Here is a 27,358-nt window from a genome sequence, read left to right on the forward strand (position 1 = left end):
CATTCAAAGATCAAGCAAACCCAAAAGACCCAAATCATAAGATCAATGAGTCTTTTGTGAAAACAAGAGAGAACCCAAACCTTCCTAAACACACAAAGTAAACCAAAATTCAACAAATTTGAGCTAACATAAACTATATGAAATGATAAACACCCAATTCAACTATTTAATTTAATTAATTATTTATATTTACTGTTTGGTCCGGTTCTAAACGGTTCTACCAATATGAAAATCAAAACCGATATGAACGGTTCGGTCTCGTTCTTGAACCTAAGTTGACTTTCTTTAGTCAACAAGGGATTTTAAAGATTATTTTGTCGCAGTTTGATTTGGTTTAGCAGTTCCACGATTTTTAGGCCCACCCCTACTAGTAGACTCGTTTTTTAGACGAGTCCTGCTAGCATTTCTTAAAGATAAATTACTTCCTCTCAGTCCTAACACTTTTATGGAATTGGAAATTTTTTTAAGTGTTCAATTATTTATATTATTATATTTAACATATTGGACCGTATTTCGGACACATTGAAAAAACCCACAAGTCGGGAACCAAACAGAGAGTCTCTTGACGAAACTAGAAACAACTACAGGATAACCGACGTACAAATACCCCTGGAAATGTTCATAACAAATTCCATTCCAATACCCAAACAGCCCCTTCTTTCTCTCTCTTTCACTTTCAGTCTCTCTCTCCTCAAAACCCTACTCCAATCCCAAACCCCCACACAGCGATCACAACCAAAACCTCTCTAAAACCCTAGCCATGTCCTCGATACTGCTTCGTTCCCGTTCAATCTCCCGGCTATTAAAGGCCAATGGACGCCTATTGAGCTCCGATGTGCCTTCAACGCCTCCCAAAGAACCACTTATCGGAACCCAATCCCTAATCTCCGATCCCACATCTCCACCTCCGCCTCCACCGCCACCACCAAGCGCTCCGGCTCCGAACGCTTCAAGTAGCAAATCCTGGAACTTCCTCAAGTACTCCCTCATTGGCGCGATCACTGGAGCCACTGCTGCTGTTGGTTATGTCTCGTATGGTATGAGCTATATGCTGGTCTGGAAATGTTGGTTCATTTTTGTCTGCTTGCTGTTTTTTAAGGGTTTTGAAGTGAAACTTGATGTGGATTTTGGCTGCAAAGATTAAGAAAGGCTTGGTTTTCGGTGTTTTAGATTATTTCGTGATAAGGAATTTGTATATATCGGCGAATTGATTGAACAATGTTGAATTGCAAGATTTGGGATTTGATTTGGTCGTGATATTTGGGTTTCTCTTTTTTTTTCTTTTACTTTTTGGTTTGTGGAAGAGAAATTTGATGTGGGTTTCTGCTAAACAGGTATTCTCTGTGTTTGTAATATTGGGTTAATGTGGTGGGTCTTATGTTTCTTGGTGAAAGATAGAGTGAATCTTGGATTTGCATTCATTTTGCAGCATACTCTTTGGATGAAATTGACGAAAAGACCAAGGCTCTCCGAGCAGCACCTTCAACTAACAAGGTGGCAGATGATGCGTCTGCTCTTGAAGTAAGTATGACATAGAACTTTGTTTTAGGAACGCAATTACTTAGCTGTCCGCTTGATTTAATAGTGCAGAATAACAATTTTATTCAAGTAACTTAACCTGAAAAAGAGATGAGGAAGAGAAAGAATGTCAGGATTCATTTGTATCGTGATGTGGAACAAGTTTTTAGATGATTACTTTGGTTGTAGTTTTTACAATTATTAATACTTCAAAACATGTTTGATATGAAAATGGAAAATTGCCTGCAAATTTAGATAAATTTAAAACATGTTTTAGATGAGTTTCTGAGAAGAGTGAAAGTAGTCTAAAGCATTTGATTGACATGGTTTGGAAGCAATATCCCGTCATTTTCTTAATATTGAATCCATTCTAGTGGGTTTAATGTGCATCATGTGATTGTCAGACGCATAGGACTTGAAAATTCTTGACCTGTACAGGGGATGTCTTTCAACTGGCATTGGTGTTTGGTCAACTACTTTTGGCCCGGTCATCTGAGCTGACTTTGGTCAGTCCAGTGGGAGGGCTTGAACCATGAAGGAAAGTATTTTGTTAAAAAATGGTCCAAGCCTTTATTTAGGACTGTTTTTCAAGGAGTCAAAACCACCTATCCAGTTTTGGTAACTCTATATGCACCTATTCTATGCTGTAGTTTGCATGAACTGGATTGCTTATTACTAAATCTTTTAACAGTTGTTAGTTTATGTGTTCTAATCTGTCTGCTATAGAAGACAGATAAGTAGTAGGTTGCATTTAGCTTGCGTTGTATAGGTTGTTGGGCCGTGCTTTTTATTATACATTATATTATCATTATTACCTCCACAATTTGATGAGTCTTCAATAGACTAACATTTAGCGATCTATTTCTTCTGCAGAAATTTAAAAGTCGGGTATACTCTTCTACAATTACAGGTGAGGTCCTTAACTATGCAGTCTGAGAACCTTTTCCAGTATTTTTTTCTATCAATGTTGACTTTGTTGGGTTTTTGGCTCAAAATTAGGATGATGCAATAAATTAGGTTTGTGTTACCTATTTGGTTTTGGTGTCCTATTTGAGTTTGGATTTTGACTTCTTAGTTGGTTTCCTTGGTGGAGAGATTTTGTTAATTACCTATTTGATTAGGATTTGGATTTACTTCCTATTAGGATTCTTACTGTAACCTAAGTCCAATGCACTATAAATAGGACCTTAGGGTTAGTGTGTTTGGAGTGGCTCATTTGTGTGGCAATTTGGTGAGAGTCAATTTGTGAGTTTGTGAGTTTGAGAGCAATTTAGGAGAATCTTCTCCGTTTGTTTGAGTTCTCTACTTGTTTGGTTTAGGGTTTGTAATTTGTGGGATTTGGGTTGTGAGAGTTTAAACATTCTTTTGTAATCTCCGTTTGTTTAGTGAAATTCCTTGCCGTGCTTCGTCCGTGGAGTAGGCTTTACGCCGAACCACGTAAATCTCTTGTGTTAGTTTGAGATTGTTTGTTTTAGCTTTCACCTACGACGTTGATATTTGGTACTTTGTTATAATTCATTTCCGTTTGCTCATAAAAGTACAACAGACTTTTGTTAATTTTCTTTATTTTGGGTCCTGTTATGTAGATGATGCATTGAGTTAACTGCAACCTCTTTTTCTTTTACTTTTGTATTTTAGTATACATATGTTATCTCTTGAGCATATAGTTACCTATTTCATTATGACCAACATTAGAAAATGAATGATAGAACTAGTCATTAATCCTTTGATCCAACTCTTTATCACAGAGTAGTGAATTGTTTACCGAAGCATAATGTCTTTATATATTTTGATGATATATTTTCAAAAAAGTATATTGATTGTACACATTCTTTAGTGCCTACTCCACGCTATAAAGTTTGACAGAGCTCATTTGGTTTAACTTCTCATGGGATGAGCCTGACGTTAAGAAGCAGACAAATTAATTCTCATATTGTTGCTCACAGTATGATGATTGTTTTTTGTTTTATATTTCAGTTCCTGCTAAAGCAGTTGAAGCTTACATTGATGCAAGGAGGACGATTGAAGAACAAATTCGAGTATGTTTTTATTTTCTTTTAACCTTTTTTCTCTGCTTCCGCGTTGTGATTTTGATTGTAACTCTTGTCTAAAGAGCTTATGGTTGTTTGACTCAAATGTTTCTTACTCTCATATAGGGATATACTGAACCATATGCGGAGAAGCTTCTTCCAGATTTGCATCCCATGGAGAAACATGTTTTTACCCTTGTTCTGGATCTCCAGGAGACATTACTATACTCTTATTGGACGGTAAGGCTGGTTGAGGCATTTTTATCTCCAACATAAGACATTGCACTCTTATGCTGGCAAGATTTGGCATGTTCTTAGAAGATTTATTTGGTAGTCTTATGTACATGTTTATGCATCTCATGATTTCTAAGCAATGAATTTTTTTCCACATTTGTTCATGTCTTTGTAAAGTGTTCTGCATTGCAGTTTGGTAGTCTTATGTTCATGTTTATGCGATCTCATGATTTCTAAGAACGATTTTTTTCCATATTTGTTCATGTCTTCTTAACTCCGCCTATGTCTTACATGGCCGGTCCCAAGCCCGGATAAAGGAGGAGGGGGAGGGCGTCAGGTAGTCGACAGCCGGCACTCCATGATCACGTCGAATCCTTATGAAAATGAATCCAGAACAAAATCGCGCTAAAGCTAGGGCGTCACCCGTAAGTGGCGCGCTGTGTGGCCCGAGCACAGTGATAAGTGAGCAAGGGTCGCTGTATCTCCATCGGCACCCGGATGCAGTGTTAAATGAGCAAGGGGGCCATAGAAACTTCTTTTCGAACGACTCCACTCAAAGTTGTTTGGGAGCATATGCTCCTATCAACTTTACCCGGGACACACAAAAGAAGTACTTTGATCCTATTAGACGGGGGAGGGTGAAGAAGCTAGGACAGAAGGGTAGAGTTCAAGAGAGCAAAATGCGTTTAGGAACGTGGAATATAGGAACCTTAACGGGAAAATCTATGGAAGTAGTGGAAGTTATGGTGAGGAGAAGGATAAATATTATGTGCCTACAAGAAACTAAGTGGGTTGGTAGTAAGGCAAAGGATCTAGAAAACTCAGGGTTTAAACTTTGGTATTCGGGCACAAATAGAACGAGAAACGGTGTTGGCATCATCGTGGACAAGACCTTGGTACAAGATGTTGTAGATGTCAAGAGGGTAGGAGATAGAATCATGGCAATCAAGATTGTAATAGGACAAGAACTTATCAATGTGATTAGTGCGTACGCACCTCAAGTAGGGTTGGATACGAGTTCGAAGGAGAAATTTTGGGAAGATCTTGGAGACTTGGTGCAAGGAATTGCTCAGACGGAGAAGTTATTTATAGGAGGAGATTTAAATGGACACGTGGGCAGGGAGACAGGCAACTATGGAGGTTTTCATGGTGGCCATGGTTTTGGGGAGAGAAACGAGGATGGGGAAGCTATCTTGGATTTTGCAATGGCATATGATCTCTTCTTAGCCAATACCTTCTTTAAGAAGAGAGAAGAACATGTGATCACCTACAAGAGTGGGTCGTCAAAAACACAAATAGATTTTCTTCTAATGAGGAAAGGGGATCGTATAACTTGTAAGGATTGCAAAGTTATACCAGGAGAGAGCGTGGCTAATCAACATCGCTTGTTGGTGATGGATGTACATATCAAAAGAGTAAGACAAAAGAACAAGACTTGGAAGTGCCCAAGAACTAGATGGTGGAATCTAAAAGAAGAAAAACAAGCCATTTTCAAAGAGAAGGTAATCACCCAATGTGTGTGGGATAGAGAGGGGGAAGCTAGCCAAATGTGGGATTCCATGGCTAGTTGTATCCGAAAAGTAGCAAAAGAGGTATTAGGAGAGTCCAAGGGCTTTGCCCCACACCAAAAGGAATCTTGGTGGTGGAATGAGGAGGTACAAACAAAGGTGAAGGCTAAGAAGGAATGTTGTAAAGCCTTATACAAGGAGAGGACCGATGAAAATGGTGAAAGGTATAGAAAAGCGAAGCAAGAGGCGAAGAAAGCTGTCAGAGAAGCTAAGTTAGCGGCTTACGACGATATGTATAAACGACTAGATACCAAAGAAGGAGAGTTGGATATCTATAAACTAGCTAGAGCAAGGGAAAAGAAGACAAGGGACCTAAACCAAGTGAGGTGCATCAAGGATGAGGATGGAAAGGTTCTTGCTACAGAGAACGCGGTTAAAGACAGATGGAGAGGTTATTTTCATAATCTTTTCAATGAAGGACATGAAAGGAGTGCTTCTTTAGGAGAGTTGAGTAACTCAGAAGAGTGTAGAAACTACTCCTTTTATCGTCGAATCCGGAAGGAAGAAGTGGTTGTAGCTTTGAAGAAGATGAAGCATAGAAAAGCAATAGGCCCAGACGATATACCAATCGAAGTGTGGAAAGTTTTGGGAGAGACAGGTATAACATGGCTCACTGACCTTTTCAATAGGATTTTGAAAACGAAGAAGATGCCAAATGAGTGGCGAACGAGCACTTTGGTGCCTATCTACAAGAATAAGGGCGACGTACAAAATTGCATGAACTATAGGGGTATTAAGCTAATGAGTCATACAATGAAGCTCTGGGAGAGAGTCATTGAGCATAGATTGAGGCAAGAGACACGGGTTTCGGACAACCAATTCGGGTTCATGCCAGGGCGCTCAACCATGGAGGCAATCTATCTCTTACGAAGATTGATGGAAAGATATAGAGATGGGAAAAAGGATTTACACATGGTCTTTATAGATTTGGAAAAAGCGTATGATAGGGTCCCAAGAGACATTCTTTGGAGGATTTTAGAGAAGAAAGGAGTACGAGTAGCATATATCCAAGCTATAAAGGATATGTATGAAGGAGCAAAGACCGCCGTAAGAACTCATGAAGGACAAACCGAAAGCTTTCCCATAACTGTAGGATTACATCAAGGCTCATCCTTAAGTCCTTACCTTTTTGCGTTGGTAATGGATGAGTTAACAGGACATATTCAAGATGATATTCCTTGGTGTATGCTTTTCGCAGACGATATAGTGTTGATAGATGAAACTCAGAAAGGGGTAAATGCAAAGCTTAACCTTTGGAGAGAAGTGTTGGAATCTAAAGGTCTTCGCCTCAGCCGATCAAAGACAGAATATATGGAGTGCAAGTTCAGTGCAAATGGAGGCCAAAACGAGTTAGGGGTGAGGATCGGAGATCAAGAAATACCAAAGAGCGACCGTTTTCGTTACCTAGGATCTATCTTGCAAAAGAACGGAGAATTAGATGGAGATCTCAACCATAGAATACAAGCTGGATGGATGAAGTGGAAGAGTGCATCCGGCGTGTTGTGTGACCGCCGTATGCCACTGAAGCTCAAGGGAAAATTTTATAGGACGGCAATAAGGCCGGCAATGCTGTATGGCACAGAATGTTGGGCGGTGAAACATCAACACGTACACAAAATGGGTGTAGCGGAGATGAGGATGCTTCGTTGGATGTGTGGGCACACGAGAAAGGATAAGATTAGGAATGAGGATATCCGGGGTAAAGTAGGAGTAGCCGAAATTGAAGGAAAGATGAGAGAAAATCGGTTACGGTGGTTTGGACATGTGCAAAGAAGGCCTACTGACGCTCCGATTAGAAGATGCGACTATGGGACAGAGGTTCAGGGCCGAAGGGGTAGAGGAAGACCTAGGAAAACTTTGGAAGAGACTCTAAGAAAAGACTTAGCGTACTTGGATCTAACGAAGGACATGACACAGGATCGAGCACAATGGCGTTCTAAGATTCATATAGCCGATCCCACTCAGTGACTTGGATTTTCCAAGTCTCCAACCAAGAAGTTTTCCTCACTCGGGAAATTAAGGGAACACTACCCCAACCTACATGCTCCACTCAGAAAGCTTCAACATACAAGCTTCAACAAAAGAAAATTCAAAGAACTTAGCGAAGAAGGCTTTGGTGTATTTAACACAATACGTTGAAATGAAGGAAAGCTTATTTATTGATATCCCCGATAAGCTACAAATATGTACATATACATGAGTCAAAATAAACACACAAGAGGGAGCCTTCACAAAGGTTGCTTAGGAGAAGTCTCAGCAGTCGGTAGAGCCCCAGAAAGAGAAGGCACCGGAGGGGGATCATTTGGAGCCTCAGTACTGGACAGAACCCTAGAAGGAGGAGGCATCAGAGGTTGATCATTTGGAGCTTCATTACGCGGTACAGCCCCAGAAGACGAAGGCAATAAATGCCTTTGGAACAAACCCACAAATCTCTGATGATCAAGTAAAACCTGACCATCAGTTTCCTTCATCTGGTCAAGCTTCCTCTTCATGTTTGTAGCATAGTCATGTGCGAGCCGGTGCAACTGTTTATTCTCATGCTTGAGCCCTCTAATCTCCTGTTTGAGACTCATCACTTCAGCCGCCAATGATTCAACTTGGCGGGTTCGAGCAAATAGGCGTTGTGCCATATTAGACACAGAACCTGCACACTGAACACTGAGAGCCAGCGAATCCTTAACAGCTAACTCATCAGACCGTTTGGAAAGTAGTCTGTTATCTTTGGGAGTGAGAAGGTTCCTGGCCACCACCGCAGCGGTCATATCATTCTTCATCACGGAATCCCCAACGGTAAGAGGACCAGTTGGGGAGACGAAGGATGGGCGCCATATGTTGTCTGGAGAAGGCGGGGCTGCCTCTTCAACAAGGTTCAAGTCAAAACGACGGTCGGAGGGGCCAGACATTTTCAAAGGTGTTGAAGAGAGAAGAGGTCGGACAAATCAAGATCTTAGAAGTGCAAGAATGAAGCTTCTACTGGTGGAGATTCAAGTGTGCTTTGGAACTTAATGCCAGCCCCTATAAAAATCTGCACTCGACGGAGCTTCAGAAATCAAAGAGGCGCCTGCTCAGAAATCGAAGAGGCGTTTGCTTTCTCAAAAGTTGGGCTGCTTAGAGATCACAAGGGTTGATCTCAGAAATCGAAGAGCCGTTTGCTTTCTCAAAAGTTGGGCTGCTCAAAGACCACGAAGGCCGATCTCAGAAATCGAAGAGGCGCTCGCTTTCTCAAAAGCTGGGCTCCCTAGAGACCACGAGGGCCGATCTCAGAAATCAAAGAGGCACCTACTTTTCCAGCCTTGTCAGCACCTGTCACACGCACACTCAGCTTTGCGGAAATTATGGGCATTCTGTCAAAGACTTCTGGGGAAGTAGAAAACACATGAATCTTACTGTTCAATCACCCACTTCCCACACGCAACAATAGCTCATGGGTACCACAGATAACTTTGCCAAAGTTCTCTGCCAAAGTTGAGCACGTGAAGCTTGCAGCTCCCACTACATCGCTCTGACCAAGAAGGGTAAAAGAATAGCAAAGAAACAGCACTAACAAAGTTTAGACCCATAAATTTTGAAGGTCTAGCTACCATATTATTACCCACAAGGGTAAAGGAACAGTACCACTGCTGGATAATTGGAAAGTCCATGTATGTCAACCTCTGTGCTTCGTGGCAAGGTAGACTAGCAAACATGCCCAACCTTTACTCACATTCGAGAAAACACTCCCAATAAGATTGCTTGCTCCAAAATCGAAGAGGCACCGTCCTCCGAATCTAAAGAGCCAGACTCCCAACATGACTACTTTCTTAAAAATCGAAGAGAGGGTAAAGGAACAGTACCATTGCTGGATAATTGGAAAGTCCCTGTGTGTCAACCTCTGTGCTTCGTGGCAAGGTAGACTAGCAAACATGCCCAACCTTTACTCACATTCGAGAAAACACTCCCAACAAGATTGCTTGCTCCAAAATCGAAGAGGCACCGCCCTCCGAATCTCGAGAGCCACTCTCCCAACATGATTACTTTCTCAAAAATCGAAGAGACACTGCTCCCCGAATCTCGAGAGCCAGACCCCCAACATGATTGCTTTCTCAAAAATCGGTGAGGCACCGTTCTCCGAATCAATCGAAGAGGCGCTCGCTTTCTCAAAAGCTGGGCTGCTCAGAGACCACGAGGGCCGATCTCAGAAATCAAAGAGGCACCTACTTTTCTAGCCTTGTCAGCACCTGTCACACGCACACTCAGCTTTGCAGAAATTATGGGCATTCTGTCGAAGACTTCTGGTGAAGTAGAAAGCACATGAATCTTACTGTTCAATCACCCACTTCCCACACGCAACAATAACTCATGGGTACCACAGATCACTTTGCCAAAGTTCTCTGCCAAAGTTGAGCACGTGAAGCTTGCAGCTCCCACTACATCGCTCTGACCAAGAAAGGTAAAAGAATAGCAAAGAAACAGCACTAACAAAGTTTAGACACATAAATTTTGAAGGTCTAGCTACCATATTATTACCCACAAGGGTAAAGGAACAGTACCACTGCTGGATAATTGGAAAGTCCCTGTGTGTCAACCTCTGTGCTTCGTGGCAAGGTAGACTAGCAAACATGCCCAACCTTTACTCACATTCGAGAAAACAGTCCCAACAAGATTGCTTGCTCCAAAATCGAAGAGGCACCGTCCTCCGAATCTCGAGAGCCAGACTCCCAACATGACTACTTTCTCAAAATCGAAGAGAGGGTAAAGGAACAGTACCATTGCTGGATAATTGGAAAGTCCCTATGTGTCAACCTTTGTGCTTCGTGGCAAGGTAGACTAGCAAACATGTCCAACCTTTACTCACATTCGAGACAACACTCCCAACAAGATTGCTTGCTCCAAAATCGAAGAGGCACCGCCCTCCGAATCTCGAGAGCCAGACTCCCAACATGATTACTTCCTCAAAAATCGAAGAGACACTGCTCTCCGAATCTCGAGAGTCAGACCCCCAACATGATTGCTTTCTCAAAAATCGAAGAGGCATCGTTCTCCGAATCTCGAGAGCCAGATACCACAGACCACTTTTTCAAAGTGCTCTGACAGAGTTAAAACATGTGAAACTGGCAGCTCCCACTACCGTGCTATGACCAAGCAGGGTAAAGGAATAGCATTACTACTTGTTGTTAGGGAGACTCCTATATATGTCGACCTCCATCCCCAACGGACAGGCAGACCTGCAAAAATGCTCAACCCTTCATCATATCTGATAGGGCACTCCCAACAAAGCCTTTCGAAATATTCAACTTTCTTTCCCCCCGATAATACCTTTGCAAACAAGCTATACTAGAGCAAGAATATCTCATATCATCAGGGTTAAAAGCAAGAGTATCCCATATCATGCTTTTTCCCTGTTTTTTCTTTTGGCCTTGTTTTTACCTGCAAGACAAGGAGAAAGAGAGCAATCAGTCAGCACTTGGAATCAAGCTTCCAGCCAGGAACTGACTGCCTGGAACCCCTTACCTGATTACTTACCTGGCATTGCTCTCGAGTACTCATCTTCAACATCTTATGTTTCCAGGGAAGATTCCGCATCTGCTTGAGGAACAGATAGGGCAAGTGCGAAGGATACAAGGAAGCATGTGGAGACAAGCGTAACAGCACACGTGCCGATACATCCATTACTCTGTCAAAAGCAAAAGTATCCCATATCAGCAGGGTGGAACGTACTCTAGATTTGATGGACTTGTTTTGACCCTCAAATTCTTCAGTCGGCCTTATACTTTGGAGGAAACCAGAAAACCCTCCAGCTCAGTTCAAGAATAAGCCTGTGGAAAGTTACTTCTTCAAAAGCAAAAGTATCTCATATCATCTCTTCTCATTTTTCTTCTCTTTATCCTTCATGCTGCTGCAAGATGGGGAGAAGGTGAACAATTAGTCGGAGCTCTGATTGCTTACCTTGTCTGTCACCTCTTTCAGCAGACCCCCTAGCCCGGCGACTTGGGGGACTCCTACTACATGGTTTGTATCGCGCTTGACCAAGCCTGAAACTACAAGTAAGCTTCAAGTGAAATTGATACATTACCTTGTGCATCTCCACCAGTTAAAGATACCACCCCTGGATGGAGGAAGAGTACTTCCAGAGAAGATGCCACATCTACCTATGAGACAGATAAGGCAAGTCAAGACGACACCACACTCCGATACTTAGAAGTTTCGAGATTACGAGATCATTCTCCCACAATATTTCCTAATGTCATTTGTACTAAATCATTCACTTGTACTCACTAAAGGAGAGCTTGAACCTATGTACTTGTGTAAACCCTTCACAATTAATGAGAACTCTTCTATTCCGTGGACGTAGCCAATCTGGGTGAACCACGTACATCTTGTGTTTGCTTTCCTATCTCTATCCATTTATATACTTATCCACACTAATGACCGGAGCAATCTAGCGAAGATCACAAAAAGCGACCGTTTTCGTTACCTATGATCTATCTTGCAAGAGAACGGAGAATTAGATGGAGATCTCAACCATAGAATACGAGCTGGATGGAAAGAGTGCATCCGGCGTGTTGTGTGACCGTCGTAGGCCACTGAAGCTCAAGGGAAAATTTTATAGGACGGCAATAAGGCCAGCGATGTTGTATGGCAGAGAATGTTGGGTGGTGAAGCATCAACACGTACACAAAATGGGTGTAGCGGAGATGAGGATGCTTCGTGGGATGTGTGGGCACACGAGAAAGGATAAGATTGGGAATGAGGATATCCGAGGTACAGTAGGAGTAGCCGAAATTGTAGGAAAGATGAGAGAAAATCGGCTCTGGTGATTTGGACATGTGCAAAGAAGGCCGACTGACGCTCCGGTTCGAAGATGTGACTACGGGACAGAGGTTCAGGGCCGAAGGGGTAGAGGAAGACCTAGGAAAACTTTGGAAGAGACTCTAAGAAAAGACTTAGAGTACTTGGATCTAACGGAGGACATGACACAAAACCGAGCGCAATGGCGTTCTAGGATTCATATAGCCGACCCCACTTAGTGGGAAAAGGCTTTGTTGTTGTTGTTGTTGTTGTTGTATTTGTTCATGTCTTCTTAAAGTGTTCTGCATTACAGTTCAGACTTCAGAGCCATGAAGGGTTTTTTTATTTTTATTTTATTGTTTTGTTTTGGTTAATGACACTCATGTTTCTTTTTGGCATATAAAGCGAGAAAAGGGCTGGCAGACTATCAAAAGACCTGGAGTTGATGCTTTTTTGGAACATCTTGCTCAGTTTTATGAAATCATCGTGTATTCAGACTATTCAAATATGGTATTCAGTATTTCACTTGTACGTTGTCGTTACTTTTTGTTCTCTTGGAAATTACTGACAGTTGTACTGTTTTTTTGGTAAATGTAGTATGTAGATCCTGTAATGGAGAGACTGGACACCAAGCATTGTGTACGATATAGGCTGGGAAAGGCTGCCACTAGGTATCAGAATGGAAAACATTATAGGGTAAGTTTGTTGGGCACTTGTTTCATTACATGATGTTCAATTTCATCTTTTCTGTACCTTTTTGTTGATTTACAGCTTTGAACATGGTATTTATTTTGTATGTTTTGTGGCTCTAGCATTTGCCAATGCAGTATCTCTCTAAGAAAATTGCTATTAACTGTCTCCTGCAACCAATAAGCTTACTTGTGTGCCATGTCAAACCATGAAATAATTGATGAACTCCAATGTGCATTCATTTGAAACCAGTTTCCTCTCTTACTTGGTTAATTCATATTCTATATCTGATTTTGACATATGTGATTAGTAAAGATATGAGATGTAGTTCCTCTTGGCAGGACCTTTCAAAACTTAACAGAGATCCAAAAAAGATCATCTATCTGAGTGCACACGCACGAGAAAATAGTCTTCAGCCTGAAAATGGTGCCGTAATAAAGCCATATAAGAATGAGTTGGATGACACAGCTCTTGTGGATTTCATACCATTTCTTGAATGTAAGTCATCTGTGATTTTCATTTCTTGTAGCACCAGTGGACTTCACATTATTTCTATGTTAAATCAACTCCTGAAGCTTGTGAGAAATGTGTTACCGCCTCATTGTGCTTGGTTTATGTGCAGTTGTTGCCCGCAATCCTCCAGCAGATATTAGGCAAGTACTAGCATCGTATGAAGGGCGTGATATTCCTGCAGAGTTCATTAGGCGATCCAAAGAGCATCAAAAGTAAGTCTTAGTGTTTGTATTTAATTTTGTGAATAAAAAGGTCAACTGTGTCATTTTCATGTTTATTCACTTAATGCTACATTAACAAGTCACTAACACAATAGCTGTTGTTAATCCTCTCCTATTTGTGCTTAGAAATCCTAGCATCCTCAATATTAGGGTGAAGTGCCGATTTAGTCACTGAACTATTGCCTCAGTGAAAATTAGGTCCCTGAATTTATTTTTCGGTAAAATAAGTCCTTAAATTCATTAAAAATTGCTAATTTCATCCCTACTAATATATTCAAAGCCATTTTATCCATTTTTTCTTCAACTCAAGTCACTTGACACACTTTAGAGTGAAATACCGTCATTTTTTCGCCTATAAGCCCTTCTCATTTCATATAGGTTGCGAATCTAACATCTAATTTACCCTCCAAAGTTAACTTACACTATTTCTTATTTAAAACTACCAATTTACCCTCCAAAGTTAACTCCATACACTATTTCTTTACGAAAAACTACCAATCTACCCTCTAATGTGTATCACATGCAAGTAACGTGACTTAAATTGATGGAAAATTGAATATAGTAGCTTCGAATATAATATTAGGCATGTAATTGGCAGATTTTTATAATCCAAGGACTAATTTTTCTGAAAAAACAGTTTTAAGGACCTAATAATTTTTACTGAAGTGATAATTTAGGAACTAAATTGGCAATTCACCCTAATTCTTATACTACTGATTTTACTATTGTGTGATGTGAGAATCTGTCTCAATCTATGACATTGCAGGCGAATGCAAGAATCGAAGCAGCAGGGTCGATTTTGGCGACGTTGAGATCAGGAGGCCGAGTCAAGAGTATTGTAAAGACTAGGTGATGTTTTCAAGTACAACCGGCTAACGGATTTTCGAGTCAGTGTTAAAGTAGCTATCGAGAAAGTTCCGGAGAAATGAAATTTTGAATCGATCATAATTCTTTTGCGGCATGTATTTGACATTACAAAGTTCCGGAGAAATGATATTTTGGCGTAAAATTTCTATGGACAGCAGAATTTTGGCTCACAGCAATTGATATTTTGTAATGCCCTGGGAACAAAGGATTTGCAACTCGTCTATTTTCGTCGTTTCCAGCATCTGCTCAATTTAGTCACTCAAGCTTATACGTTGTGCCAGATGGGACTTTGTTGTAGTGACGGAAATCAGTTATGCTTATGCAACTCTGGTGCGGGTTTCATCCTCGCCGCTTCCCATTCCCCAATAACTAACAATTTATATTCACACTAATCTAGGGTTTTAGACTAACTCAACATACTCGTCCATTGCAGAATTACCAAGCAAAATCATAGGCATGCATCAAATGGATTGGCCCCCAATGCCGATTAACCAAGCAAGATCATTCATGAGCACCATGTAACCAAGTAGGTAGTGGCCCCCAATGCAGATTAAACAAGTAATCACCCCTAGAATGTGTATGGTCCCCTAATCCGAATTAACCAAGTAAGATCATATCGTATAGTACTAGGTGGTGATCACCCATCACAGATATACCACGCATGATCACTCATAGGATGTGTATGGTCCCTCATTGTAGATATACCAAGCAGAACCATATACATAGTTTAATAGTGTAGGCAGTGACTACTTATTGCAGACATACCAAGTATGACCACCCTTAAAATACAAATGGTCCGCCATCGTGGATATACCGAGCAGAATAGTAATCTATAATACTAGGTAGTGATCACCTATCGCGGATATACCAAGCATGATCACCCCTATAATGTGTATAGTCCCTCATCACGGATATACCAAACATGATCACCCCTAGAATGCGTATAGTCCTTCATCGCGGATATATCAAGCATGATCACCCATAAAATATGTGTGGTCCCCCATCGTGGATATACCACGCATGACCGTAATCTATAATACTAGGTAGTGATCACTCATTACGGATATATTAAGCATGACCACCTTATAATGCGCATGGTTCCTCATCATGGATATACCAAGCAGATAGTGGCGAAGCCATGAATTATATGGGGAAAGGTGATGTGGTAAAAACTGACACACAAATTAAACCCTCTTTTAGATAATTGTAGTATGCGTAAGTAGGGATCGTTCTAGGGATGGATGCTAATCTACACTAACTTGACTCAAAAACTGAAAACTAGACTCAAATACACAAAACTAAGCTAGACTGACTCAAATAACACAAAACAAGCACTAAGGGGTGTTCTGGACGAAAATTGAAGTAAATTGACACGAAATACTAAAGGAGGATACTAAAGGGGGATTTGTTTAGACGAATTTTAAACTAAAACTAAGTAGGTTGCAGAAACAAAGTGAGGGTGGTACGAAACTAAGGTAACTTAAGGGGTGAAAGGCTAGCTAGAGGGTCATTCTCCACACATGACACATATACATACAAATCGATTTCCAGTTATTATTCCTATAAACCATGAATGACAATGCCCCAAATTAATCGTGAAAAGCACAAATTAACTTTCAGATTTTCCTAGATTCATTGAATTGGACTCAGTGACGCAACCAGATTATTCTTATCAAGTTCCCTATATGAACAGCATGATAGAGATACATATCAAAGATCATTGAGTTATGTGAAAATCATAAGCATCGACAAGGCATTCATAATTATGAACTGCATGATACTCCTGCCATGAATTTTACTTAACACAATCATGACTAGTGACTTTTACTACTTGCAAATATAAGTTCATAACGATTAGGTGAAATTCCCTTATATTCTAGCATCAAATCCTTGCATGCAAACTAAGTATGCATCCTTAATCAACACACAAGAACATGTTCTTAATAAAACAGATAAGTAAATCGCATTTACAAATTATGAAACAATAACTGGATGTAATCAATTTATATGAAACATATGATCATGGCTTTGAATTCACCTCTAGCTAAAATGAAATTAGTTCCACATGTTCGTCATAACTAAATAAAAACAATCTAAATTAAACATTGAAATCAAATAAGGATAGAAAGAGCTATGAGATACTCCAGCAATGGAAAATTCGGCTCCTCCTCTAGATGGCAGAATTGGCTCATTTTCTCCTTGCAAGCATGGCTCAAAATCTCTTTCTCTCATCCAGAAACTTGCGGCACTCTCACCAATTTTCTCTCTAAAACTCCCCCCTTGAAAGCTGCGGCAATAACTTGTATTTATAGGGCTAGGGCACGACCTACTTTGTGGTGGAAAAGGATTGAGTTGTTTGCAGTGTTTTAGGACTCCTTAAATCAGATTAGAAGTGGTTGAATGTGATAAGGAATCCCCCTTGCAGCTGGAGATAAGGTAAGATAGAATAAGGATATGATAAGATAAGATAAGATAAGGTTGAGATAAAACAGGACTGGATAAGATAAGGTAAGTTTGGATAAGGATAAGATATGATTAGATAAGGTTTGTTAAGGATAAGGTTTCCCTTTAATTTCCGATTCCTTGTCTCCAAGCCTCACTCTTAATTCTTCCAGATTGTAGCACATTTCTAGCATTATTTAAACACCAAAAAGTCCATCCAAAGTGCTCCATACGCATGCTATCCAATCCAAGTCCAAAACTGCTCCAAATTGCTCCATTTTGCCATTTTTTGTCACCTTTGCCAATTGGACCTACAAACGCACGAAAATAGCTTAAATCACTATAATAAATAGAAACTAACTAAGCAAATGGAAAGAAATAAGCTAACAAAGTCGCATAAATATGCTCCTATCAAATTCCCCACACTTAGCTTTTGTTAGTCTCCAAGCAAAACACACACGAAAAAAAAAAAAAAAAACACAACCTAAACCTTCCAACAATTGCCTCAGGGATTTCCAATGAAATAGACATGTTAAAAATCATTACCCACATAGATTTTAGCCATCCTTACCCTCGAGCTTATACTTAACCGCAGTAACCACTCACTAGCTCGCATTTAATCAATTAAAACAACATTTTGAATGTAGTAACATGCCTTAGAGAATTCACTCAATTCCTTAACGGATATACTCTCTATTTTCACACAGATTTTCTGACTACACTCCTTATACTAAGTATATGTGAGAAGATTGATGTAAACATGTAGACTAGCACTCACATATGTTATATCAAAGAAGGCACTTATTGGAATTATTACTACAAACATGTATATGATCTCATGAACGGAATGCCACTACTTAGAAGCGAGAACCAGGGATTCCATATGCTCGTACCAATTTCAAACACCGCATATTGAATAACATAACAATCAAGATAAAAGTCTAAGGGTTATAATGGGGCTAAGATATTGGCTAACAAAGAAAAGTTAAAGATAAACAAAGGTTCTTAAAGTGATAGTAAGCAAAATAATGAAATCAACACTTAGAATTCAACTTTTTGATTGCAGAAACCAACTTTAAACACAAAGGGGAGATTCGTACAACATTTAGGGTCAGATTCACACTTTTGGACCCTTTCTTCAACAACCAATACTTGTGAGCTCATTTTCACTTATTTTGAATTCTTTTTTTCTTTCTTTTCCGTTTTTTTTTGAAACATAAAACATACACACTAATTCACCAGATTCAAAAGAACAAATCCTTCCCCCACACTTATTTCTCTGCAAATCGTAGATCAAAAGGAATTCCCAATAAGTCATGCTTCACTATTCTCTAAGAACAAGGGTATGGATATTCCTATACTAGGCTAGGTAGGGATAATGCAGGCTAACAAAGAAAATAGGCTAAATAAGGCTCAAAAGGGTTAAACCTACAATACATATGCAAGGGATAAGACTTTTTGGCTCTGGTGGTAACTAAACAACTTTTTTCTTTTCTTTGTTATGCAATCAATTTTAAGATTTGAATGAAACGGACATGAGTTCTAGTATTTGGAACTAAATGATGAAAAAGCATTCTAAGTAGCAAGCAAAGAAATAATGAGATCATGCGAGGACTTTAGAAAACAAGAATATCACGGATTAATAACTCTCGAAACAAAGCATAGGCTCAAGTCTCTCAGGGTTGTAGTGTTAGTTTGAGCTCCTTCTTTCAAGCATGTTACAAAAACTGATTTTTTTCTTTTGTGATTACATGTGAATTCGTTAATGACAACTACAACCAAGTATTAACCAAAGAGCATATCAAACTTCCATCCATGTTTGTAACTTTCTTTAACAGTCATGCAATTAAAAACCAAATCCTCATTATTGTGTTGGAAGATACCCTAAGACACAAACAAACAAAAACGACTCCTTTTGGTATTTTTCTCAAAATTTTTTGATTTTTTTTTCAAATTTTCGAAAATTTTCAAAACACACACACTAAAAAAAAAAAGTGAGTAACAACATTAGCATTGATAGGTGATGAAATTCAAAGAAAATTCATGAAAAGCAATCTGTTTACCCCCCCATGCTTAAACCAAATATTGTCCTCAATGTTTCAAAATAAAACTTAAACAAGAAAGCAACAAAAGACGACTAGAAAACAAGACAAGCATGGCAAAGTAAAAAAATATAAAGAGAAGGGTAAAGGAACGTAAATCTAGTTGTAGGAGCCGGAGAGTCCAAGGTCTCTTTATTCGAACCCATGGGTTGCCTCCCAAGAAACGCTTGCTTTAACGTCTTCCAGCTGGACGATACCTCCATTTAAGCTTTAATAGGGCCTACGGCATGGAGGGGTACATCCTCCATGACACGCTCCTCAAAATACTCATAGTACGGCTTCAAACGGTGTCCATTCACTTTGAATTCGTGTTCTGTCTTTGAAACTTTGAATTTGGACTGCACCATAGGGAAAGACATTAGTAACAACAAAATGACCAATCCATTTAGAACGTAACTTACGTGGAAACAATCGAAGGCGGGAGTTGAAAAGTAGCACTTTCTGCCATACAGAAAACGTTTTACTTCGAATCATCTTGTCATGGGCAACCTTTGTTTTCTCTTTGTAAATGTGAGCGTTCTCATAAGCCTCATTCCAAATTTCCTCAAGCTCATTCAATTGCAACTTGCTATGAAGTCCAACGGTATCAATGTTCATGTTGAAAATCTTGACTGCCCAATGTGCACGATGCTCCAACTCAACTGGAAGATGACATGGTTTCCCATAAATGAGCCGAAAATGAGACATTCCAATTGGTGTTTTGTAGGCTGTACGATATGCCCACAATGCATCATTCAAACGCAAGCTCCAATCCTTTCAAGTTGGTCCAACTGTCTTCTCCAAGATTTGCTTGATTTCTCGGTTAGAAACTTTGGCTTGCCCACTTGTTAAGGATGATAAGGTGTCGAAACCTTATGTGTGACATTACACTTCTTGAGCAGCGCCTCTATGGTTCGATTGCAAAAATGGGAACCTCCATCACTTATAAGTACTCCTGGCATTCCAAATATGGCAAATATGTTAGTTTTGACAAAATCTGCAACCAATTTGGAATCATTAGTACGGGTGGCTTTTGCTTCCACCTATTTCGAAACATAATCAACCGCAAGTAAAATATAATTGAAACCATGAGATAAAGGAAAAGGAACCATGAAATTGATGCCCCAAACATAAAAAATCTCAACAGAAAAGATAGGGATCTGCGACATTTGATCTTTTGAACCTATGTTCCCTGTTCTTTGACAACGATCATATGTTATGCAAAAAATTCTAGCATCCTTAAATATAGTAGGCAAATAAAATCCACATTCTAAAACTTTAAGTGCTGTCCTTTGAGTACCAAAATGACCCCCACACGCATAAGTGTGACAGAAAGTTAAAATTGAATTGAATTTAGAATCATGCACATACCTATGAAGAATTTAATCAGGGCAATATTTCCACAAATAAGGGTCATCCCATACATAAAACCGTGCATCCTTCTTAAGTTTGTCATGTTGGTGCTTGTGTAGGGTATTTGGAACTTGTTTAGACACTAAATAATTCACAATATCAGCATACCATGGCTCACTTACCTTGATGACCAGCAGCTGTTTGTCTGGGAATGCCTCTGGGATAGGTAATGGATCTTCATCATGTACCAAACGACTCAAGCGGTCAGCTACTACATTCTCGCTTCCTTTCTTGTCCCGGATTTCCACGTTAAACTCTTGGAGGAGAAGCATCCAGCGAATAAGCCTTGGCTTAGCTTCTTTCTTTGTGAGTAAGTATTTCAAAGCTGCATGATCAGAATAGATTATAACTTTAGTTCCAAGTAAATAAGAACGAAACTTATCTAAAGAAAACACAACAATAAGGAGTTCTTTTTCAGTGGTGGAGTAGTTCAATTGAGCATCATTCAAGGTTCGAGAAGCATAGTAGATGACATGCGGCTGCTTGTCATTTCTTTGTCCCAAAACGGCCCCTAATGCATAGTCTGAAGCATCGCATATAAGCTCAAAAGGAAGGCTCCAATCTGGTGGAACAATGATAGGTGCCAAAGTGAGCATCTTCTTGAGGTGATTGAATGCCTTCTCACATTCATCATCGAACACAAATAGCACATCCTTTTATAAGAGTCGGCAAATGGGTGTTGAAATTTTCGAGCAGTCTTTGATAAAATGCTTAAGAACCCTATGCCGTCCAATGCAGGTAAAATTCGTTCAAATTCATGTCCTTCTAACCCTATTCCACCAAATGTGCCTTTTACTAGCAGGTTTATGCAATCAAATGTGCCAAAATTTGATGTGGTATTCTTAGGGGGCTGCAACAAGGGTTGTTCTTCCCTTGCCGTGACTCTATCCTCCTCATCTTCTTCTTGCTGCAGCTTTTTGTCCTCTATTTGGCTTTGTTTGGATGATTTTGGGTTGGTTCCAATCTCCTTGCGACTTCTCAAGGTAATAGCCTTAGTAGTTTCAAAACCTCTCTTTGGATTTACAATGGTTGAACTAGGAAGCTTGCCTTGTTCTCTGAATTGTCCCATGAATTCTGCCATCTGCCCTATTTGATTCTTCAATTCGCCCACCTCATTGGCTTGATTTTGTAAGCCCTGTGTCAAAGAAGTTAGTACTTGAAGAATTTTATCATTATCCATTAACGAACCTAAATTTGGTTGGGCAGATGGTGGGTGAGGCTGTGGTAGTGCAAACGGCCTTTGATAGAGCCCAGGAGGTGGCTGTCTATATCCGCCTTGTTGTTAAGTTTGAGGTTCCCTCCACTTCATATTTGGATGATCTCTTCAGCCCGGATTGTAGGTATTGGAGAATGGGTCATTCCTTGGTTGATTTTAGCCTTGATAACCTATAGCATTGACACTTTCCCATCTTCCATTCTCTACCAATTGAGGACATTGATCAGTGGGGTGTCCTTGCATAGAGTACACACCACAAGCACTTGTTTCTTGCACCTTGGATCCTTCAACAACCTGTGATAGAAGAATAGAAAGATTAGCCATTTGAGATTGAAGTTTTGAAATAACACTTACCTCATTAACTTGAGTTTGCCGCGGGGGGGTCTCTTTGTTCAACTCCTTCATATTGTTGTGCATTTAAGGCTTGATTTGCTATCAAGATCTTTGCAGCAACTGGTGTTTTATCAACCAAAGCACCACTTACCGAGGCATCTAGCATTTGTCTCTCAATTGGAAGTAGTCCTTCATAGAAATATTGAATTAAAAGCTGTTCCTTCCTTTGATGTTGGGGACAAGATGCAACTAAAGTCTTGAAACGATCATAATACGCTGGAAATGATTCTCCTTGGCCTTGTTGGATTCCACTAATTCTCTTCCTCAAAAGAATGACTCTTGACGTTGGGAAGAATTGCTCTAAAAACGCTTTCTTCATACTTTCCCAAGAAGTGACGGTTCCAGGTGCTAATTTAAAGAGCCAATCCTTAGCCTTTTCCAAAAGAGAGAATGGAAAGGCTTTCATCTTCAAAATATTGCCATCCACGTTGATTGGTGTCATGCTCGAGCACACCACTTCAAATTCCTTCAAATGCTTGTTTGGATCTTCCATGGACAACCCATGGTATTTGAGAATGTGATGCAGCAAACTGGACTTCAATTCAAACTCATCGGTCTTGCCTTGAGCTCCTATAGGGTATTGAATGCAAAGAGGGACGACATTGTCCAATCCCGAGGCTGAAAGTTCCTTAATTGTTAGATTGTCTATAGCCATGTCTTGTTCCTGTTCCTCTTCTTCAAATTCGGATTCAGAACTAGAACTAGGTGGATTGGATTCTGGTTGCTTCCCTTTCCTTCTCAAAGTTCGTTCAAAATCGTCGTCAATTTCCAATATATGTTCACAATCAGGTTAAGAACTTCGAGTCATAAACTACTACCTAAAACAAAGAAAAGAAAACAAAATAAAATAAAAAACTAAAGAAAAGAAAACATGAACAGAAACAAAGGGGAAGATTAGCAATTTTGCTAATCCCCGACAACGGCACCAAAATTTGATGTGATAAAAACTAACACACAAATTAAACCCTCTTTTAGATAATTGTAATATGCGTAAGTAGGGATCGTTATAGGCCGGGTATTAGGAGGGATGCCATTCTACACTAACTTGACTCAAAAACTGAAAACTAGACTTAAATACACAAAACTAAGCTACTGACTCAAATAAACAAAACTAAGCTATTGACTCAAATAACACAAAACAAGCACTAAGGGGTGTTCTGGACGAAAATTGAAGTAAAATGACACGAAATACTAAAGGGGGATTTGTTTGGACGAATTTTAAACTAAAATTAAGTAGGTTACAGAAACAAAGTGAGGGTGGTACGAAACTAAGGTAGCTTAAGGGGTGAAAGACTAGCTAGAGGGTCCTTCTCCACACATGACACATATGCATACAAATCGATTTCCAGTTATTATTCCTATAAACCATGAATGACAATGCCCCAAATTAATCGTGAAAAGCACAAATTAACTTTCAAATTTTCCTAGATTCATTGAATTGGGCTCAACGACGCAACCAAATTATTCTTATCAAGTTCCCTATATGAACAACTTGATAGAGATATATATATCAAAGATCATTAAGTTATGTGAAAATCATAAGCATTGATAAGGCATTCATAACTATGAACTGTATGATACTCCTGCTAGGAATTTACTTAACACAATCATGACTAGTGACTTTTACTACTTGCAAATATAAGTTCATAACGATTAGGTGAAATTCATTTATATTATAGCATCAAATCCTTGCATGCAAACTAAGTATGCATCCTTAATCAACACATAAGAACAAGTTCTCAATAAAACAGATAAGTAAATAGCATTCACGAATTATGAAACAATAACTGGATGTAATCCATTTATATAAAACATATGATCATGGCTTCGAATTCACTTCTAGCTAAAACAAAATTAGTTCCACATGTTTGTCATAACTAAATAAAAACAATCTAAATTAAACATTGAAATCAAATAAGGATAGAAAGAACTATGAGACACTGCAGTAATGGCAGATTCGGCTTCTCCTTTAGATGGCAAAATTGGCTCATCTTCTCCTTGCAGGCACGGCTCAAAATCTCCTTCTCTCCTCCAGAAACCTGTGGCACTCTCACCAATTTTCTCTCTAAAACTCCCCCCCCGAAAGCTGCGGCAATAACTTGTATTTATAGGGCTAGGGCATGGCCTACTTTGTGGTGGAAAAGGATTGAGTTGTTTGCAGTGTTTTAGGACTCCTTAAATCAGATTAGAAGTGGTTGAATGTGATAAGAAATCCCCCTTGCAGCTAGAGATAAGGTAAGATAGAATAAGGATATGATTAGATAAGATAAGGTTGAGATAAAACAGGACTGGATAAGATAAGGTAAGTTTGGATAAGGATATGATAGGATTAGATAAAGTTTGTTAAGGATAAGGTTCCCCTTTAATTTCTGATTCATTATCTCCAAGCCTCACTCTTAATTCCTCCAGATTGTAGCACATTTCTAGCATTATTTAAACGTCAAAAACGTCCCTCCAAAGTGCTCCATATGCATGCTATCCAATCCAAGTCCAAAACTGCTCTAAATTGCTCCATTTTGCCCTTTTTTGTCACCTTTGCCAATTGGACCTACAAATGCACGAAAATAGCTTAAATCACTATAATAAATAGAAACTAACTAAGTAAATGGAAAGAAATAAGCTAACAAAGTTGCATAAATATGCTCTTATCAAAGGGGCTGAATTTAAAAGGGTAAAAGATTCCAAAAATGACATGTCCCAACCCCGATATCCCTACATACCAGGGTAGGCATGTGCTGGCCGACACTCGAGGGTGATGAAGCCATTTTAAACATGCATGCCAGTAAAGAATAAGTAATTAGACCGATCATGCCAAAGCAGGAATGTGTTCAGAGCATACACCTGTTCATCACTCAAAGTTAAGGAGACTCCAGGAAAATATACGAACAAGGGAATGATATCGATACCGAGAAGATTCGAGGATACCTATGCTATAGAGTCCTGACGCCAGGATTATATACCTCAATCATAACTCCTGAGGGGGCACAAAAATAGAAAAGGTGAGTTGACGAAAGTTTATAATAATACTAATAATAGGAAAACCATTTCTATTTCTGAACATAGTAACCCCCTGTTTTGAAAACACATATATAATACTACATATAGGTTTTATGAAAAACCCTAGCATGCCATACAAAACATTTATAAAACATGTACGTGTAAAATCATGCTCAATAATGCTGAAAACGCCGCGCGAAGGCAAATCCGTCAAATCCGTAAATCTCATCAATGATGTACTCAACTAGGGGTATCATAGTCGCTCGAAGGCAGTACTTGTCCATCACCCGAAGGTGAAGCTATATAAAATAGCATACATCCACACCGACACTAGTCGTGGTTAGTGAAACTGTCTGACACTGCTTTCGGCAGTGAAGCTGGGGGTATGTCATATATCATATCTCACTCCTCCTCATCAAATGTGTCCTATGGCCATAGACATCTATACCCATGGTGTGCGGATGTGCCATATGATAACCCACTAGGTAAGTACCAAAAACATATCTCAAAATCTCGTATCAAACATCAGAGCTCAAAAGCTCAAACCACATCTCAGAAATCCATGATAAACCATAATCATAAATCCATAATAAACATATACGTGAATCCATAGAATTTCATATCTAAAAATCCAATGATTCATAACCTTTAGTAATATATAAATCCGATAAATCATAATTATTCCGTAAAAGCAATCTAAATAAATTATAAGTATGAAAATCCGTAAAACATATTATAAATCATGCTCCATTCATAAAATATGCAATGCATGCTAGGCTATCACTCACAAATATTTTATTGCCCGATAGCCGCTCGAATTAGCTTGAACGGGATCACTTCCACCGATGCACCTAAATGCACATAGAGACCATTTAGTAAAACTCTACTAAAATGGTCGAATTTGGGAAATCAGACGGCGGATTCGGACTCGGCATGTCGAGAAACCTAAGGAGGGACCTCGGGTTCACCCCATGCGCCACCACGGGGAGGCGGCCGGAAGGCACGCGCCGCCGCATGTGGCGGTTTCCGGCGAATGGAAACCTAATTTTTCGACTAACTCTAAAAATTACCAAATTTACAAGCAAGTAGATCTCAATGAGAGGAACAACTTTCATACCTGGGCCGAAGTCCAATTCGGTCAGGAAACACCTCAAATCACCCTCGATCCGCTAGAACCCTATAAATGGGTACTTTCTAATTCGTCCTCAAATCGAACTCCGACGCCCCAAAACTAATGGGTGGTGGTACTTGCAAAAACGGCGAAGTGTCGCCGATCTCCCCACGGTGCTACCGGTGCTATCCCCATGAAACCAAGACAAAAAACTATTGGGTTTGTAGTGGAACTTGAAGAATAAGGGTCGTGGAGTCGAGTGCAGGTGGTGGCAAGCCTTGGATCACCGGAAAAATGACGGAAAAATCAACGGAAACGGTAATCAAGAACCGAGTCGCGACATGGAGCCGGGTCGAGGGATCTGGTGCTTCTCATTCTTTCTCCCTTCCCTCCTTTCTTTCTTTCCTCATTGGTGACTATCTCCTTTCCTCCTTCCTGATTAGGCAGCACCCCCTCCTTTCTTTTATTTCTCTTCTCTCCCATTTGTCCATCTTTCTTATTTCTCTTCATTTCTTTCCATCCCAGCCACAAACGTGGCATTATCTCACAGCTCCAACAAAATCTGGAGCCTTCCAGATTTATGGTCAAATGAACATTTTGCCCTCGACTTCGTTTGTTAATAAATCCTTCGTTATAACTCCAAATTACGTTTTGTTTGCGCTCACGTGTTTGTAACGACGAGTACTACAAGGATACGCCAAGAAAATGGATCTTACATGACACGACAAGGTGGTCAACAAAAGTCAACGTTTTGCCTCGGAGGGCATTTTCGTAAATTTACATATTAAAATTATAAAAACTGTAATTTTTGGGGACGGGTCGTTAGAAAAAAAATTTAGACAACTAAATCCTTTTAGATAATGGACAATATTAATTTCGTTCAACACAAATTTAGACTACCGAATCCTTTTTATATACTCTGATCCACCATTACAAACCAATAGACATTATCGATGAACTTATAATTTCAAAACCCATTTAATAGAGAATTCAGTAGCAACAAAAATTAGCTCGGATATCAACTTCCGCTCAAATATAATCTCTCTCTTACAAAAAACAAATGGACTATCAAAATATCAACAAGTTGTAACTATCCCAATAACAAAAGGCTCCATTAGTAACCGAGTTGAGAAGCAAAAAACGACACCCAAGATGATAGATATGGGTAGAGCTGGCAAAGCTCGATGTTACACTGACCACAAAATAAGAGCGCACTCGAGTCCCGAAATAATGGCAAGATAACACTGTAGAAAACGAAATCCCCTAGACCAAGTTCAATACCTTTGTATTGAACAT

The 27,358-nt window shown here is 39.6% G+C and overlaps 1 protein-coding gene across 1 annotated transcript; it reads left to right on the forward strand.

Moving 5' to 3' along the window:
- The first annotated feature begins 623 nt into the window (after window positions 1-623).
- On the forward strand, window positions 624-14,632 carry LOC126616040 (mitochondrial import inner membrane translocase subunit TIM50). Its single transcript, XM_050283988.1, has 10 exons — window positions 624-1,037; window positions 1,430-1,521; window positions 2,392-2,428; window positions 3,496-3,557; window positions 3,675-3,788; window positions 12,524-12,628; window positions 12,716-12,814; window positions 13,150-13,306; window positions 13,431-13,533; window positions 14,309-14,632. Exons 1-10 carry the CDS (start codon window positions 761-763, stop codon window positions 14,352-14,354), a joined length of 1,092 nt encoding a protein of 363 aa, XP_050139945.1. The 5' UTR covers window positions 624-760; the 3' UTR covers window positions 14,355-14,632.
- The last annotated feature ends 12,726 nt before the right edge of the window (window positions 14,633-27,358 follow it).

Source organism: Malus sylvestris, chromosome 3 (genome assembly GCF_916048215.2).
Source record: "Malus sylvestris chromosome 3, drMalSylv7.2, whole genome shotgun sequence".
Classification (NCBI taxonomy): Eukaryota; Viridiplantae; Streptophyta; class Magnoliopsida; order Rosales; family Rosaceae; genus Malus; species Malus sylvestris.